A 17,068-nucleotide genomic window follows, 5' to 3' on the forward strand; every position below is an offset into this window, starting at 1 on the left:
CCTGTGATCCTAGCACTTTGAGAGGCGGAGGCAGGTGGATTGCTTCAGCTCAGGAGTTCAGGACCAGCCTGGGCAACATAATGAGACCCTTGCCTCTACAAAAAATACAGAAAGTATCCAGGCATAGTGGTGTACACCTGTCATCCCAGCTACTCAGGAGGCTGAAGTGGGAAGATTGCTTGAGCCCGGGAGGCGGAGGTTGCGACGAACTGAAATTGCACCACTGCACTCCAGCCTGAGCAACAGAGCCAGACCCTGTCTGAAAAAAAAAGAGTATGTGGTTTAAGTGATGGTTTTGTAATGTTGTACTTGGCCAGTCTAAACTGTCCAAGAATTCTACTTCCTGTATGTTTCCTATCAGAGTTAGCAACAAGGGACTTTAGAGGGTGGGAAAAGGGCAGCAGCTATGTTGAAGCAGCATCTGGGCCTACAGTTGCTTTACTACCTATGCTTGGATTCACCAGTTTTTCTGACTTTGGGACCATGTACGTGTTTAGTTCTGTGACAAAGGGCCCTGGCTTCTGCAGGATATCCTCGTCACGAACATCAGAGGCAACAAGAATGGACAAGAGTTTCAGCCTGTCCTTGTGAGGCTCCAGCTCATGCTTCCCCATGCCAGCCCGCTTGTGATTGTCTTGACTTTTTGCCCAGTAGACTTCCAGCTCTAGCATCAGACATGGAAACAGCCTTAAAGAGGCTCCTTGACCAGCTGCCACCATTGCATAATGCCAATTTCCTGTAACAGATTCATACATATATTTTACCCCCACCCCGCTCTGTTTTGTTGAACCCTGACTGATATAGATACAGGGTCCATACCGTATGGTTGCATTTATATACAATTATAAAAAACGCAAACTAATCTGTAGTGCAGAAAACAGAAAGTTCCTGGGAATAGGGAGGAGAGGGAGGAATGGAAGGAAGGGGTTATCAAGGGAATGAAGAAACAACCTTAGTGGGTGATGTGTTCACATTTTGATTGTAGTGATGGTTTCACAGTTGTATACATAAGCCAAAATTTATCAAATTGTGCGGTTTATTTGATGCCAATCATACCTCATTGTTAATTTTTTTTTTCAGTGCAGAAAAGAATTGGCATATCCCTGACACGAATTTCCTAGTTTAAGCTACCTGGAAATGAAATTCCAGAAATCTTTCGGGCTTTGTCATGCCACCTCCACTGTGCAGAGAAAGTTGTAAAAAATCAATCAATAACAGGAAGCTCTTTTAATTCACTCTTAAGAGAGACATAGCACATTTTGATCTAGAAAGAAATGTAACAACGTGTGTTTTCGTTTTCCTTTTATCTATACTACTATGTTTTCCCACAGTGAACATCAAGTAATTTTGTAGTTAAAATAAAAGGAAAATATTTTCCTTTTATTTTAAATACACCCTCCGGATGTATTTTTCTCTTTCACTGAAAGTCCCTTTTTATGTGTTTAAAGAAATATGCTGGGTGTGGTGGCTCAAGCCTGTAATCCCAGCCCTTTAGGAAGCTGAGGCGGGTGGATCATCTGAGCTCAAGAATTCAAGACCAGCCTGGGAAACATAGCAAAAATGTATTTTCTCTATCAAAAATACAAAAAATTAGCTGGGCATGGTGGTGCACGTCTGGGAGGCTGAGGTGGGAGGATGGCTTGAGCCCAGGAGGTGGAGATTGAGGTGAACCGAGATTGCGCCACTGCATTGCAGCCTGGGTGAAAGTGAAACCCTGTCTCAAAAAAAACAAAGACAAAAAGGAAAGAAAAGAAAAGAAATAAGAGAAAATGGAATTTCACAGGATAAGGTTGCTACAATAAATGACTATTGTCTGTGACACAAGAATCTACAAAGGGCCCGTGAAGCTATGATCTGATAACAGAAATGTGGAATGCTCTCTGACCACTGAGACCCCATCCATAAAGATTGGGTTGTTTAATTATTTTATTAAACTTCCCATTCTTTTATTCCTCTGGAAGGCTGAGGTGACGAAACACTGTTCTGAGAAAACAAGAGCCTTTGCTTTAGAAACAAAGTGGGTTTATTGATGCATACTACCTTGGACTTCTCGCCAGCCCACATAGCAAAGGACATGAAACACCTAGGGATGAAATGTTCTCTGTTGATTTTTTTCTTTTCAATGTGAAATGTGCAGTTTCTGAAGTCACAACGTTAGCACAATTAAGAAGTTTATCTGACAATAACAGAACCCAAGGAAATTGGTTAGTATTGTGTTTCTGGAATACTGCATCTTCCTGTTCAATTTAACAGATTTTCAGCCAATGATCAACAGTATTTTTTAATTTATTATTATTTTTTTAGACAGAGTCTTGCTATATCACTGCAGCCTGTGAGTGGTGCCATCACAGGTCACTGCAGCCTCGACCTCCCAGGCTCAAGTGATCCTCCCACCTCAGCCTCCTGAGTAGCCGGGACCACAGGAGGGCATCACCACACCCAACAAATTTTTTATTTTTTGTAGAGACAGGGTTTCCCAATGTTGCCCAGGCTAGTCTTGAACTCCCGGCCTCAAGTCATTCTCCCTCCTTGGTCTGCCAAAGTGCTGTCATTACAGGCGTGAGTCACCGCACCCGGCCCATCTTCATCTTCTATAGACACTAAAGACAAATCAGACCCAAGCCCTGTCCCAAGGAGGCTCAACACATTACTTTACTATAATGCAATGTATGCGGAGACAACCACAGAACGGAAGAGGGAAGCACAGGCACCTACCAAAGCTTTCTTAGTGGGGAGGGGCTGCAGAATCAGGGAAGGCTTCTCAGAACAGATGGCGCTCAATCTTAGTTAACTTTGCTTGCTGGTCCTTCCAAGCAGACAGACTTCTTCCTAGGTCTGGGCCTTTGGGAACAATCTACATAACTACATGGAATAATTTATGCTTTGCCTAACAAGAATCCAATTTCAAACTTTCGCTTTGCTGGCAGATGTTTGGCCTTCTCTGCCTCAGAGAAAGGGGAACTTCAGTCAAAGGCAAAAATAGAACATCATCCTAGGCTTTTGAGTTTCCAGGGCCCAGCCCTGGCATGATGGACGTTTTAAGGAATTAAATTCAGGAGTGATTTTAATTTCTATGCATGATTTTTCCCATCTATGCTAATTTTTTAACCTTGCAACTGAATCAGAATATGATTCCACTGTACAGTGTTTTAAAAGAAAAAAAAATTGTTACCTCTAGAATTTTACACCCAGGCAATTCAACTTTCATGTATTAAAACAGAGACATTCTCAGATGTATAAGGATTCATGTATCCTTGAAAAACATATTTGAAGATGTACTATAAAAGAGCGATAAATGGAGCAAATAAAGAGCATTACAAATGGAGCTGTCGGCCAGGTGCAGTGGCTTATGCCTGTAATCCCAGTACTTTAGGAGGCCGAGGAGGAAAGATGAGGTCAGGAGTTCAAGACCAGCCTGGCCTACATGGTGAAACCCTGTCTCTACTAAAAATACAAAAAATTAGCCGGGTATGGTGGCATGCACCTGTAGTCCCAGCTACTCATGAGGCTGAGGCAGGAGAATCGCTTGACCCCAGGAGGCGAAAGCTGCAGTGAACTGATATCACGCCATGCATTCCAGCCTAGGTGACAGAGTGATACTCTGTCTCAAAAAGAAAGAAAGAAAAAGAATGGAGCCCAGTAATCCCAGTAATCCCAGCTACTTGGGAGGCTCACTTGAATCTGGAGCTGAAGGTTGCAGTGAGCAAAGATCGCACCACTGCGCTCCAGCTTGGGCGACAGAGCAAGACTCTGTCTCAAAAAGAATGGAGCTGTCATGTATAAAAGGGTAGATCCTGAGTAATTAACCGATTTAAAATAGAAATGTGCCTTAAAAATACATTGTAATTTTGATTATAAAGCCGAATGATATTACCAAAAATTATTTTCCAAAGAACAATGATATTCTGAATCCAAAATTCTAATGTTAATAAAAACTAAGGATGGGTGGTAAAATATCAAAGTGTGTCAAACTTCTTATATTATAAAAATACAGGATACTGTTTCATTCCTGACTCTGATAAGAGAGGAAATGTAGGTTAAATTATATTGTAAAACATAAGGCAACAGAAAACTTGGTAGTTTGAAAGGCAGAATGAAATATAGGGTATAGGCTGGGTGCAGTGGCTCACGCATGGAATCCCAGCACTTTGGGAGGCCGAGGCAGGCGGATCACGAGGTCAGGAGATCGAGACCATTCTGGCTGACATGGTGAAACTCCGTCTCTACTAAAAATACAAAAATTAGCTGGGCGTGGTGGTGGGCGCCTGTAATCCCAGCTACTCAGGAGGCTGAGGCAGGAGAATCACTTGAACCAGGGAGTCGGAGATTGCAGTGAGCACAGATCGTGACGCAGCACTCCAGCCTGGAGACAGAGCAAGACTCGGTCTCAAAAAAAAGAAAAGAAAAGAATGAAATATAGGGTATATACTGTACTAAGCTCTGATGATAATGAAAGCCCTAGCTGCCACCTTGGCTGCAATCTTTGAGACCCCAAGCCAGAAGTATCTAGCTAAATGACTTATAAATTTCGCACTCATAGTAACTGTGTGAGAAAATGATGTTTATTGCTTGTTATGAGCTCAATTGTGTCCCCTCAGAATTCATATGCTGAAGTCCTTATCCTCAATCTTCAGCATGTGACTGTATTTGGAGGGAGGGCCTTTAAAGAGGTGATTAATTTAAAATGAGGTCGTTAGGGTGGGCCCTAACCCAATTTGACTGGTCTCCTTGTAAGAGGAGGTTTGGACACAGAGACAACCAGGGATCATGTGTACAGAGGAGAGGCTGTGTGAGGACACAGCAAGCAGGTGGCCATCTGCAAACCAACAGGAGAGGCCTTGGGAGAAACCAACCCTGCTGACAATTTGACTTTGGACTTCCAGCCTCCAGATCTGTGAGAAAAGAAATCTCTGTTGCTTAAGCCACACAGTCTGTGGCATTTTGTTATGGCAGCTTTAGCAAACTAATATACTTTTGTTTTAAGCTGCTAAATTTTGAAGTCATTTGTTAGCCATATATAACAAATACAGACTCTTCATTTTGGAGGTTGTTATGACTAATTTGTATGGAGAAACAAACACCAAAAAATAACAAAATAATCAACCAGAGAAAGTAACAGAGTTCCCAGCAATCCTGTAATGCTACCTTCAGTTTATTCCCTGGTCTGTCTTTTTCTAATTCTGTAAGACTGTTCCAGAAGTTCCCCTAACATGATTCTGAGTCTCCCAGCCACAATTCCTGATGGGAAAATAGTACCCAGTCCACCCCCTGAACCCACTTCCCACCTCAGGATACAATCAGAGATGAGAACATGTGCTTATATATTTGGTATTTTGGAGAAGACAAACGTAAATAAGCTGCATGCCCAACTCTAGGAACAAGTTGTATGTAAATTGTAACCCATCCTTATGATAGAATATCATTCAACGATTACAAAGCCTGTTTTCAAAAAGGTCCTTAATGATCCAGAGGCATTTTAATAATGTATTTTTTAAATAAAAAGATGTGTTTTTATTTGTATAAAAATATTGTATTTTAAAGTAGGATTGGAAACTGCTGGTAGAGGTTACCTTTGGATCGTAGGATGTGGAAGGTGATTCTTTTTCTCTTTTTAAAACTTTCTGTTCTTTTGACACTGAATATGTATTACTTTCATAATCAGAAGGTGCATTTTACTTGAAGAAAAAAGCATCTTGCCCATCCTCAAGACTCCCCAAATCTCCCTGTTAAAATGAATGTTTCCCCTATAATCCATTGTTTTACTTTACCTCGTATTATCACATCTTCATATTTGGCATTTGCATACTATTTTTCTTCTAAGCAGTTATGAATGTGTGCCTAACAATAGCAGTGTTATCCAGGTTTAGCTTTCCAGAAAGTAACATCACTCATCTCACATTAGCATGATAATACCTATCCACAGGCAGGGCAGGCCCATTCCTGTAGCCCTCCATTTCTTTGGGGGGCAGGTGCTGTGGGTTTTCATCCTGTTCCCAGTGCCAGGCACATGACGGCTGTTTAATGTGTATTCACTGGATCGAAGAGAATTCCTCTTCCCATTATAAACTTGTTTTCTGATTAATCCTGAGAACACCTGGATGGGGACATCAGTGCTTTGGGTGGTGGGATTTCAGGGGTACTGAGAAGGCCTTTTCCTCTCTCCTGAGCTGATGCCATTATCCCATCCATAGCATGAGTTTCCTGAGCAAGCGTTCCTGGCCTAAGTGAGAGTGGAAAGCGGCGTTACAGCCACTTTCTATCACATTACAACATGTCCCAGGAGCTGCGCTGGGGGCCATGAGGGAAGTGGAAACCAAGGCCATCCAGAGGACAAGGACCTGAGACTAGGAAGGAGGTGGCAGTCCCTGAGTCCTGTGTGTCCTTTCTCCCATCTTGCTCATGGCTCTAGAGGCTTCAGCACACTGCTAGGCCATGAAGCACTCTCTAAGAGCAGCATCTAAGACGCTGAGAATCGGGCTTTGTCGGTGAGGAGAACCCTACTAGTGGGCTGGGAGTGGAGGCTGCAGGTGCTTGCTGTCTCTGTGAGCTCAGCCTTCATGGTGTTCTCCCTGTGTGCAAGCCTATCTCCAAATTTCCACATTTCAAAAGGACACCAGTCATACTGGAGTAGGGGCCCAGCCTATTCCAAGATGACCTCACCTTAACTAATTACATCTGCAATGACCCTATTTCCAAATAAGGTCATATTCTGAGGTACTGGGGGGTTAGGACTTCAGACATCTGAATTTTGGGGGACACAATTCAACCCGTAACAAGGGGGTGGGCAGTTCACAGGAGAAAGGAATCATCCTCTCTCCCCTGACTCATGCTCCTTAGGATTTGTGTCCAAACATTGTAAGTCCTTTTAAGACATCATTCATTTAAGGATTTTAGAGTTTTGGAAACCAAGGGAAGGATCTTCCTTATGTTCTGCTTTCTGCCCAACTCCATCTCTTCTTTGATGCAACAAGTTAGTTGTGTGAATCCAGGCAAGAGCAAAAAATAAAAATAAAAAAATCAGTAAACCAGTCAATATTTCAAAGAGGTGATCTTTCCAATAAATACACATTTTTTTTTTTCCTGGAGTACTGAAGAGTAAGTCTAAGGCTAGAGGAGCTAGTGGGTAAGGAGCTAGTGGGTAAGGACTGTGTCCTCTTTGGAGATAAAAGTTGGCAATCAGCAGTTGTTCCTTTAGCAAATAAGAAGAGAGAAGCAGCTTAAAAAACACACACACACATTTATTTTAAAATTTGACATAATCCTTGGGTAATTCAGAATTAGCTTAGGCATTTTTCAGAAGTTTCTGAGACTGATGTCTCAACTCCAAACCAATAGCAATAGCTTATTTGATTGGTGGAAGGATTAGAGGGCCCCGTGATCCAGATGAATAGATGGCTATCAAAGAAGACAGAACCCCATAGACAGAGGCAGCATTAAGTCATAATTTCTAAATTAACTGTCATAAATATGAAACTTCTCACCAGACCAACGATAACATCCGTATCATAATTTGCATTTTACCAAAGTGTCCACATATAGACAGCACAGAACTAAAAGTTCTGTAGACTTCAGAATCACATTTAAATTAATTTGATCCTTTATATTAATAATAATTAAAAACTAGATTCTACCCAGTGTCGTCCCAGTCTCCACACCAACATGTATGTCCTGCTGTCAGAATGCCACCTCTTCTGCGCTCAGTGGTCATGATTCGAAGATTCAAATGAGTGTGTCAAATCAGAACATAAACCAAGCCAGGAATTCATGGGCCCAGATTGGGGTAAAGGGCTTGTCCTATACAGCAGTGAAGCAGCCCACGTGCTCTGCTCATTCCCAGGCAGAATCAGACTGGAGCTGCAGGCAGCGAGGAGGAGGGCGTGCTCTGTGTTGTCCACCGTTTTGCAAGGTTTCTTGGGTATTCCAAGGAGGGCAATTGTTGTCTCCCAATAAGACAGTTAATTCCCTGAGAACAGGACCTCTTCCCCACTAGCCTCCGTCACAGCAGGGTGCATGCAGCCGAGGTGTGAGCACAGAGCAGGTCCCTACTGAAGGCAGGAAGGAAACCAGCATGAACTGAGCACCTACTATGTGCCAGGTACAGAGCCAGGACAGGGGCTTTCCTGTAATCCTCACAACAGCACTGTGAGACAGGGTCATCATCGCCACTTTACAGGTGTGGAAACAGAGGCTCAACGAACAGCATTTGCCCACAGTGGCACAGCTAGTCATAGGGGAGCATCAGTTTGAAAATCCAGGCCTTCTCACTCCAGGGCCCTTTCTACCTACATAAGATGAGGGTTTGGCAGTAAATGAGGATCCCAGCTCCGAGATCGTTGGTTTGGAGCCCAAATGTTAGATCCCCTTGAGCACATGGGGCCAGCCTTGAGAGTGCAGAGCCCTGGCTCTACAGCATGACTTGCTGATCTTGTGCAAGTCTTTTAACCTCTCCACACCAGGGCTGCGCTGGTCCAGCAGGATTCCCTATCAGGGAGAGGGGACTTGGTAAAACCATCTGGAGAGCGTGTTTGCAAACCACAGTGGGCCAGCCTCTGCTCAGAGAGCCTGATGTTGCTCACTTGCAAGGAAGAGGCGCAGGGCATTGCAATCTGCTAGCACACCTCTCACACCTGGTGAGAATCAGTTCTGCTCTCCAAGGTTCTGACCTCTGAGAGTGACGTAAGTCCAGAGAGCCACACCACTACTCCTTGAGAGACCTTCAGCAAAATGCCCGTGCGCTCAAAGAAATTGGGGTCAGGATGCTTTTAAAGCAAAAAAGGCTTAAAAGTAATTTGGGAGGGGAAGATGACTTGAAAAGGAAAAAAAAAAAAAAAACCCAAAAAAACAGATGGTGGTTAGGAGGAGATTTGGGGGTAGGTATTGAAAAGGAAGAATGGGACTGTGGTATGCAAACCCAGCTGACAGGACAGGGTCAGGCCAGGCAGAGCCTGGAGAAATCAGGTTTCGGGGATCTGCAATGCCTCGTATGTGTCATGAGGCTGCACTTGCTACCTCAGACATGGGTAGGAGGTTTCCTAAAAAAATATCTTGGGTCTCTAAGTTCAGGTAGATCTTAGAAAGTAAATATGGGAAGAAAGAAAAATGCAACTCAAATGGCTCAGATGTAATCTGCTTGTCATGTTTCTTCTCTTCCTCTAAGACTCATCTGAGTGCCCGCCGTGCTCTAAAGCCTTCTCTGATCCACACACACAGTTTAAGTGCGTGGCCCTCCTGGGTGCACAGAGAGCAAGCCCATCTCTCTACAGATCCCCAGTGCACTGAGCACACTGAATCCTATCTGCCTGTTCACATGTCTGCCTCTCTCACTGAACTGTAGCAACTCGAGGACAGACACTGTACCCTTCTCTACCTTCCGTCTCCACATGGAGAGGGAAAGTGGGCTAACCAAGGCCCCTTTGCTCACAAGCACCCAGTCTAAGGGCCAGCCTAACCAGCCAGAGTGATAGGAACATGTTCCAGGGGCATGGACCTCAGAAGCAACTTTTTTTCTGGATGCGTGGAGCATGTTTCCAATCCCCTGTACCACGTACTTGCCCCCCAGAGCCACCCTCCATTGGGCACAATTGTAATTTGGGAGAATTTCTTTAAAACATGAAATCAATATTTAGATGCAGACTTCAAGCAATATAGAGCTTTGGTTTGTGAGAATGGCATCATTCTGTTGGGAAAAACAAAGCCCAGCTTTGGCAGCCCTGATGGGGGAGGCAGATCTTGCATCTACCACGGTGGAAGGTGGGGAGGTTGCTGTCTGGAAAGAATGCTAGACATGTGTGCATGTGTGTGGCGGGAAGCTCTGGGCTCATAAACTGCCTGGCTACAGAGAAGGCTGGACCTGATTTCTTGACCACAGGCTCCTGAAGCCCCAGTGCTCTTGCTGACAGAGGCCCCTAGAGGAAAAGGAACAGGCTGGAATTGCTCAGGAAAATGTTCTTCCCAGGCTGGGGTGGCCAAGAGACCATCCATTTAATGCCTGATGGAGAAGAGTGAAGAGCCTGTGCTTAGCAGTGAATGGTCCGGAAGCCAGGCAGTGTGGCTTTTCCAAGCAGGTAGATGTCCTCATCTGTGCCCTGGTTGAGATGCTTCACCAAATTCTTCTCATAGAGCAGTGGGTGGTAGGCGCCCATCGTGCAGGCACTATCGAAGAACTTCTGGTAGTAGTAGCACACGTCGGTCTTGCGCTTGGATGGGAGGAACTCATAAATATCCACCTGGTCACACAGGGTCATCATGATGATGATACCTGCAGAGGGGAGCAGAGGTGAGTCATGCCTGACAACCCACCTCAGCACCCCAGAGCTCTGCCCAGTGGGTCCAGCAGCTCCTGACCCCAAATTTGGAGAGCTTTCCCTCTGGAGTTTCTATTTATGACTGTGATTCCCAATCCAAGTTTCAGCAAGCCAAGCCCAGCAGTGTTCCTTAGGATGCAGGGCTGTATGAGCGTGATACACCTTTGAATCCCCAGCACCTAGGCCAGGGCCTGGTGAATAACAGATGCTCCCTAAATGCTAGTAGATTAAATGACTCCATCAATCAGCCAATGAATATATCCATGGAGTAATTTATTTGAAGAAACAGGACAAGATTACTGAGCTGATTGAGGAGACAGTGCCATCATGTGTAGCTAGCACTTTCTAGCACTGTGACATCCTGCGGAACCTCTTGGATGGTGCAGTTTGGGAGCAGATTTTTCCTTACAGCACTTACATGAAACAGTGTCGGGGAGGGAAGACTTTTCTTCCCTTAGCTGGGCAAAGGGACAGCTGGAACAGGAGCACTCCACAGCCTGTATGATGAGGTGTGGAGAAAATCCAAGGAGAGGGCCCGTGACCAGCATTGTTCCAATAAACTCTGCACAGCACGGCCACTGATCCTATCTTTATTTAAATATTTGCTGTTTCATTCATCAGAATTTTTACATTGTGTTTTCTGAAGATACTGTCTTACAATATTATTTATCTTGATGACTGAGTTTTTAAGGGGTACCCCCTTAAATTGTACACCTGAGAAAAGTGCCTTGCTCCCCTCATCTGAGGTACAGCCCCGCTCCTCATTTTCCCGCCTCCCTCCCTGTTCGTGGCTTCCCTTCCCTCCATCTTCCTCTGCCATATTCTCCCCTCTCCAAAGCCTACCAAACGCTACTTCCTCCATGAGGCTATATGTGACTGTCCAGCTAGAAGGTGTCCTCTCTCCTATGACCCCAGGTTGTCTCTCCCTTCTGGCACAAATTGAATATTGCCTCAGACATCTGATTGACCTCCCCAATAGATACCCTCGGGAAAAAGAATTCTATCTTATTCACCTCTGTATTTTAGATAGAACTTGGCACGGTGTACAAGCAGAGCAAAATTCTAGCAATTGTTTAGTGGACAAACGAACGAACGAATGAATGAATGAGACCTCAGACAAAAAGCTCATCTCTTCTAGAAACAAACACGCAAGGTCTTTTCCCCGACATGAACTCACCAAGCATCCCAGAGGATGGGGGGTTTGGCTGAATCTCTTCTGGGGAGATTTCTTGAAGAATGTCCCACAGCTCCCAAGGCATCTGGGGCTTGAGGATGTAAAAGGGCTGATCGGGGTGCAGCTTACGATAACTCTTGTAGTTATTAAAGAAATTATAATCCGGATTCTGGTACCACTGAAAAAGAAAGAAGTGGTCCTTTCAAGGGAGAAATGGGCCAGTGAGCTGCTCCCCCCAGGAGTCATCCTCATCAGTGGCCATGGGGAGGGGAAAGGACCAACAAGGTTGCTCCTGAGGCACAGCCCTTTTCTTGCAGCGGACTACAGGCTTCTCTTCCGGTCACAGGTTTCACTGGATAGCAGGGTGGGGCCTGGCCTGTCGCCTGTGCTTTTGGGGAGAGTTGACCTTGGCGACCCAGGATCAGCCTCAGGCTTCAGGATCAGAGTCTAGGAACACTATCAGAGCTGAGAAGAGCCCCAGCTACCATCTGGCCCCATCTCTCATTTTTAAAGGGGAGAAAACTAGAGCATAAGTTGCCACATCTATGGGTTCAGAGTCCTTGTCCCGACCTAGGCATATTTGAGTTCTAAGTGAGATCAGTGCAAAACTGTTGAAAGTCAGACAGTGAGGGTGCCAGGGGTCGCCAGAGCCTGTCAGGCATTGGTAGAGCCAACTTAAGTGTCCCAAGATGAGTGCTCTCTGCCCTTCTCAGGAGTCATGGTCCTGAGGCCACAGCAGCCTGTATCAGAGAGAGGTCAACTGACATGCATGAACAGTGAGAGAACTACTCCAGAGAGGTTAGAATCCAGCAGGCCTCCACTCAGGTCTCCTTCCCGGGAAAGAGCTGCTGTTGCAGATCTGCGCCTTCTGCTTAGTAAATCAAGCCCTGGGACGGGGACTTTCATTCTCCACACTCCAATTCCCCGTCTGTAAAATGGGAACAACCACACTTCCATCGATCTCCTTAAATTGTTATGAGAGTGAAACGGGAAGAATTCTGGATACTGGAAGTGTGAAATAAGCATGCTAATATTATTTACAGGAGTAATGGCAACTACTCTCGAGTTCTGCTGATGCTCATTAGGAGTAACTGCATTAATGAACAACCTACCCCGGATGTTGGGAGCTCCAGCCACTATCCCAGTAAATACTATAACTGGGAGACAATACCTGGCAGTGCCTGGCAGGGCAAGGAGAGTAGCTGGCATAGGACAGGAATACTTCTGAATCTGCTAGTCCAGATGAAATGGGGTATCCTAAAACTCAAATACCCAGCCTTTAGGGATAGCCAATGTCAGCCATGACTTTAAAAACCTAAGAAATCAGGAAAATCTGTAGACAGACAGGAAGCTCAACCCCTATTTCCCATGGACACCCACTTACCTTTGGGATATCTGAATGGTATACAGATGGGTCCCATACGATTAGGATTCCTTCATTGTACAAACTGTCTTTGAGGAAGCGCTTCTCTGTGGTAACCAACTGCAGGAGGAAAGAGATGAGCTGTCACTTGAACATTCATATGCAACTGTTTGACATGAAGTAATAGCTGACACAGCACAAGGTACAGCCTGAGACCCCAGAGTCGCCTGTGAGGCTTCTAAGTTCTGGTGTGGCACTTAACTTCAGTGAAAGAAAGGTAAAGATGCCAGCCTGCACAGCGTTGACCTGAAAGGACATTTATCACAAGCCACTAGCCATAGAATAGAAAGGGTTCCATCCACTCAGGCTTTGAGATTACGGGGACAAGGGTACAGTGAAAACAGCATGGCATCCCAGCCTCCTGGAGTCACACCTTGTGTGGGAGCCACAAGAGTAGAGTCTGAAGTCAGGGACTCATATAATCAAAATTATCTCTGGAATCCTTTCAGTCACCTAGAAAGTCCAGCACACTACATATACATCGTGGTGGAGACTGACACAGGATCTCTCACAAAGTCCAACACAGCCAATAGTTTCTGCAGCACTGGAGCAGATGGCTGTGCTTGTGGCTGAGCACCAGATGAAATATTCAGTTTGTGTGGAGAGGCCAGAGTGCGTGCAAAAATGCGCACCTCCCAACAGGAGACTCTCACCAGGCCGGTGAGAAGCTCATGTGTGCCTCTGCTGGCTGAGGGATCCAGCAATGGCTGGCTATGGCCCTTCCCCACCACACTGGCTCCTGGGCTGGCCTGCATATGGGTAGTCACACCTGCCTGGCTTAAACATGAGTGTGACAACCTAGCTTGAATAATTCTGCAAAATGTACTAAGAGTGGTTTTTTTGTTGTTTTTTGTTTTTTAAAAAAAGCATATTTATACTCTTTGACTCAATAATTCCATGTTTGGGAATCTATCCTAAGAAAGAATCCAAATTCTGGGGGGAAATTATACATGTAAATGTTAATTACTTATCAAAATAAAGAAAAGTATGGCAAAAGATACTGGTCTCGGATACAAAAAGATCCAGGAACAACTCTTGGCTGTGCCACTAACTTTCCTATGATCTTGAGCAAACAGAGTAATAGTACTAGGCCCTTATTTTCTTATCTGTGAAATGGGAATAACACGTTTGCTCTGCTCTCTCAAACGGGAGCTGTGTTGTGGATCAAATGGAGACCATGAGTGAATGAGAAAGAAAATTAGCCCCAAAGGCTTAAGAATGAAGGGAGCCGTGTCCCTCTTAAGAAAGCCAGAACTAATATATGAAATCAGCTGTCAACATTCACCTTGAAAAGCAGGTGGGAGATGATGTTACCCAGGTAAAAACTGAGAGGAATAAATGGCAGAAATCAAATCAAGAATTAACTGAAATGAAAGCAAGAATCACGACAATAATCCCTCTCCATCTTGGTCTACATCACCAAGGCTGAGACCTAATTAATGTCACTGCAGTATCTGGAAAAAACTATGGCAAGGGAGATGGCCCGTGTGCAACCCACAGAATAGCAATCTGTCGCAAGCCTCTACCGTCACTGAGCTATCCCCATCCCCATACCGTCCTACAGACGTAAGGAAGTTCCCGGAAGCCTGAAGAATATACTCTCATTTCCTCAATATATCTTTGGGACAAGAAATACTGGTGGTGGGTCCACCTTGGCGGGAGGTTGTGCAGCTATACTGGGTGCTAAGGAGCCAAAGGAAAGACACAGTCCCTGCCCTCCAGGAGGTCACAGGGTAGCAGGAAAGGTGGACAAGGATAGTTGTCTAAGGTGCACTGCAGCCTGGGTGACAGAGTCAGACTCTGTCTCAAAGAAAAAAAAAAAAAAAAAAAGAAAAGAAGAAAAGAGATTGCCTTAAAACTGGATGGGGAATTGGAAGCATGGGTTCCAGTCCTGCTCTGTGTCTAACTCACTCCATGGTATCAGATGGACCATTTCACATCTCCTGGCCTCAGGTGCCTTATTTAGACATAACCCCTTTGTAAGGCCCTGCTGAGGGGACCAGCTATTCTTGGAAGAATAAAGCTGTTCTCAAATGCCTGTAATTACCTGCAGGGGGAGTGTGACCTGGGTTTGGAGATCCTCTTAGGGGGCAGGGGGGAGTTCATGCTGAGAATAAGTCATTGGCAGAAGGGCAGAGCCCTGGGGAACATCTGCCAGGAAAAGGCTACACCAGGGCATGGAGTGCTGCCGCTGAAGACACTGTTTAAAGTCACCCTCTCAGTTAGAAAGTGACAAACGCTCACTGGGGACAGTTAGAAAACCCAAGAATAGAAACAAACACACACACACATCTTCAGATATTACCACTGTGCATATTTTGGACTTTTTTCTTCTCAGATCTGTTTTCCCTCTGTTATGGACTGAATTGTGTGCCCCCAGAATTCACATGTTGAAGCCCTAATCCCCAATGTTACTAGTACCCTGTTTGGAAATAGGACTGTGAGGGAGGTAATTAGGATTAAATGTGTCATGGGGTGGGGCCCTAATTCCATGGGGCCAGTGTCCTTACAACAAGTAGAGACCCGCAGAGCTCTCTCTTTCCACCACGCACAGAGGAAAAGCCATGTGAAGGCACAGCCTGAAGGCCTCCTTTCTCTGATTCGGAGAAATAGCGTTTGAGAGTGCTGGCCCAAATCAAGAGGTCCCAGAACTCATAATTGCCATCATGTTTAAATTTTAGTTCCAATTATTATATTAATAGACTGTATGGCAGGGGTTCCATCAGAATCGCTCAGCTCACCGTCGCTGGTTTTAGACCTGTTGTTGATGGAAATCCCAGCCGCCTCCCACCTGCCCCGCCAACCCATCCAGATACCTGTCTTTCAGTATCTTGGGGAGAAAAGTTGGAGCTTCCAGAAAGGTTTGGTGATTTAAAAAAGTGCTGGTGGCAAACACCTAGATCCAAATCCCACCTCTGTCACTGACTTTCTGGGCTCCTCTGAGCAACTCACTCAAACTCTGGGAGTCTGAGTTCTGAGGGAAACTGGTGGTTGGGTCATACCTCACAGGGTTTGCTACGAAGATCAAATGAGATAAGGTTTGTAAGACCCTTAGATGGTATATATAATATATCTAACAAATGGCATCAACTATTATTTCAAGATAAGCCCCGCTGAGTAATCTGGAAATGTCCTGGTTGCAGCCCAGTCAGCATGGACTGTCGCTAGGCATATAGGAAGTAGGTCTCTCTCCAGCTAGCACAAAAGCTTCCAAGGAAGCCACTGGGTCTTCTTGTCACATTGTCTTCTCTGTCGGGCTCACTGGGTACAGGAGGTACTGAGTTGAGTCTCACAGAAACCTTCTTACACTTACAGTCAAAACTGCATTTATTTAAAGACCCACCCATTTACATATATCATTTTTCCTGTTGACTCTCATAGCCACACCTGGCACAGAAGCATCACATGCCTGACTAGGTCTGCTGGCCTGAAACCTAACAGTATGACACCATTCTCTATAAAAAGCCACCTTCTCAATAAGAAAAGTGCCTTTTTTGTTTTGCATGCCTTCATCACGGCCAAAGGGATGGGAGCTGAACAAATGTGGGTCCAGATGCCTTTAGAAGGGAGCTGCTGAAGCCGGGTGTAGGTGGCTCACGTCTGTAATCCCAGCACTTTGGGAGGCTGAGGCAGGTGGATCACCTGAGGTCACGAGTTCGAGACCAGACTGGCCAATATGGCGAAACTCTGTCTCTACTAAAAATACAAAAATTAGCTGCGCATGGGGGTGTGTGCCTCTAATCCCAGTTACTTGGGAGACCAAGGCAGGAGAATCACTTGAACCCAGGAGGCAGAGCAGAAAGCTGAGATTGTGCCACCGCACTCGAGCCTGAGCGCAAGAACAAAACTGTCAAAAAAAAAAAAAAGAGAAGAGAGCTGCTGTCAGGAGGACCTCCCCGTCTGGGAAGAGAACCAAGCCACTCAGAGGCAGAATTTTACCAAAGCAACAGCTATTCTCTCAGTGACTTCTGGGTGCCAGATGTTCTCCTTGTGCAGTGGGGGTGGGGACCCCGTTTGCTAATCCACAGAAACGGACACGAAATAGTTAGGATAACTGACCAGGACAAAAGACAGAGAAGACAGACCACCGGCTTTTTAGGATATGAAGGTAAGAAAGGGCAATGATAGAAAGTGTCCATCACAGTTCAGTACCACAACAAGTGCCGT

The 17,068-nt window shown here is 45.2% G+C and overlaps 1 protein-coding gene across 1 annotated transcript in view; it reads right to left on the reverse strand.

Annotated features, from left to right (window-relative positions):
• Positions 1 to 8,836: 8,836 nt before the first annotated feature.
• ST6GAL1 (ST6 beta-galactoside alpha-2,6-sialyltransferase 1) overlaps positions 8,837 to 17,068 on the reverse strand; it is a gene marked incomplete at its 5' end in the record, with an annotated part of 108,610 nt that continues 100,378 nt past the window's right edge. The window contains 3 exon segments of the mRNA NM_001258080.1: positions 8,837 to 10,258; positions 11,482 to 11,656; positions 12,863 to 12,961. Of these exon segments, the coding sequence (NP_001245009.1) occupies positions 10,017 to 10,258; positions 11,482 to 11,656; positions 12,863 to 12,961 (516 nt within the window). The 3' untranslated portion in view covers positions 8,837 to 10,016.

The sequence above is a fragment of the Macaca mulatta genome, chromosome 2, assembly GCF_049350105.2.
Source record: "Macaca mulatta isolate MMU2019108-1 chromosome 2, T2T-MMU8v2.0, whole genome shotgun sequence".
In the NCBI taxonomy this organism is placed as follows: domain Eukaryota; kingdom Metazoa; phylum Chordata; class Mammalia; order Primates; family Cercopithecidae; genus Macaca; species Macaca mulatta.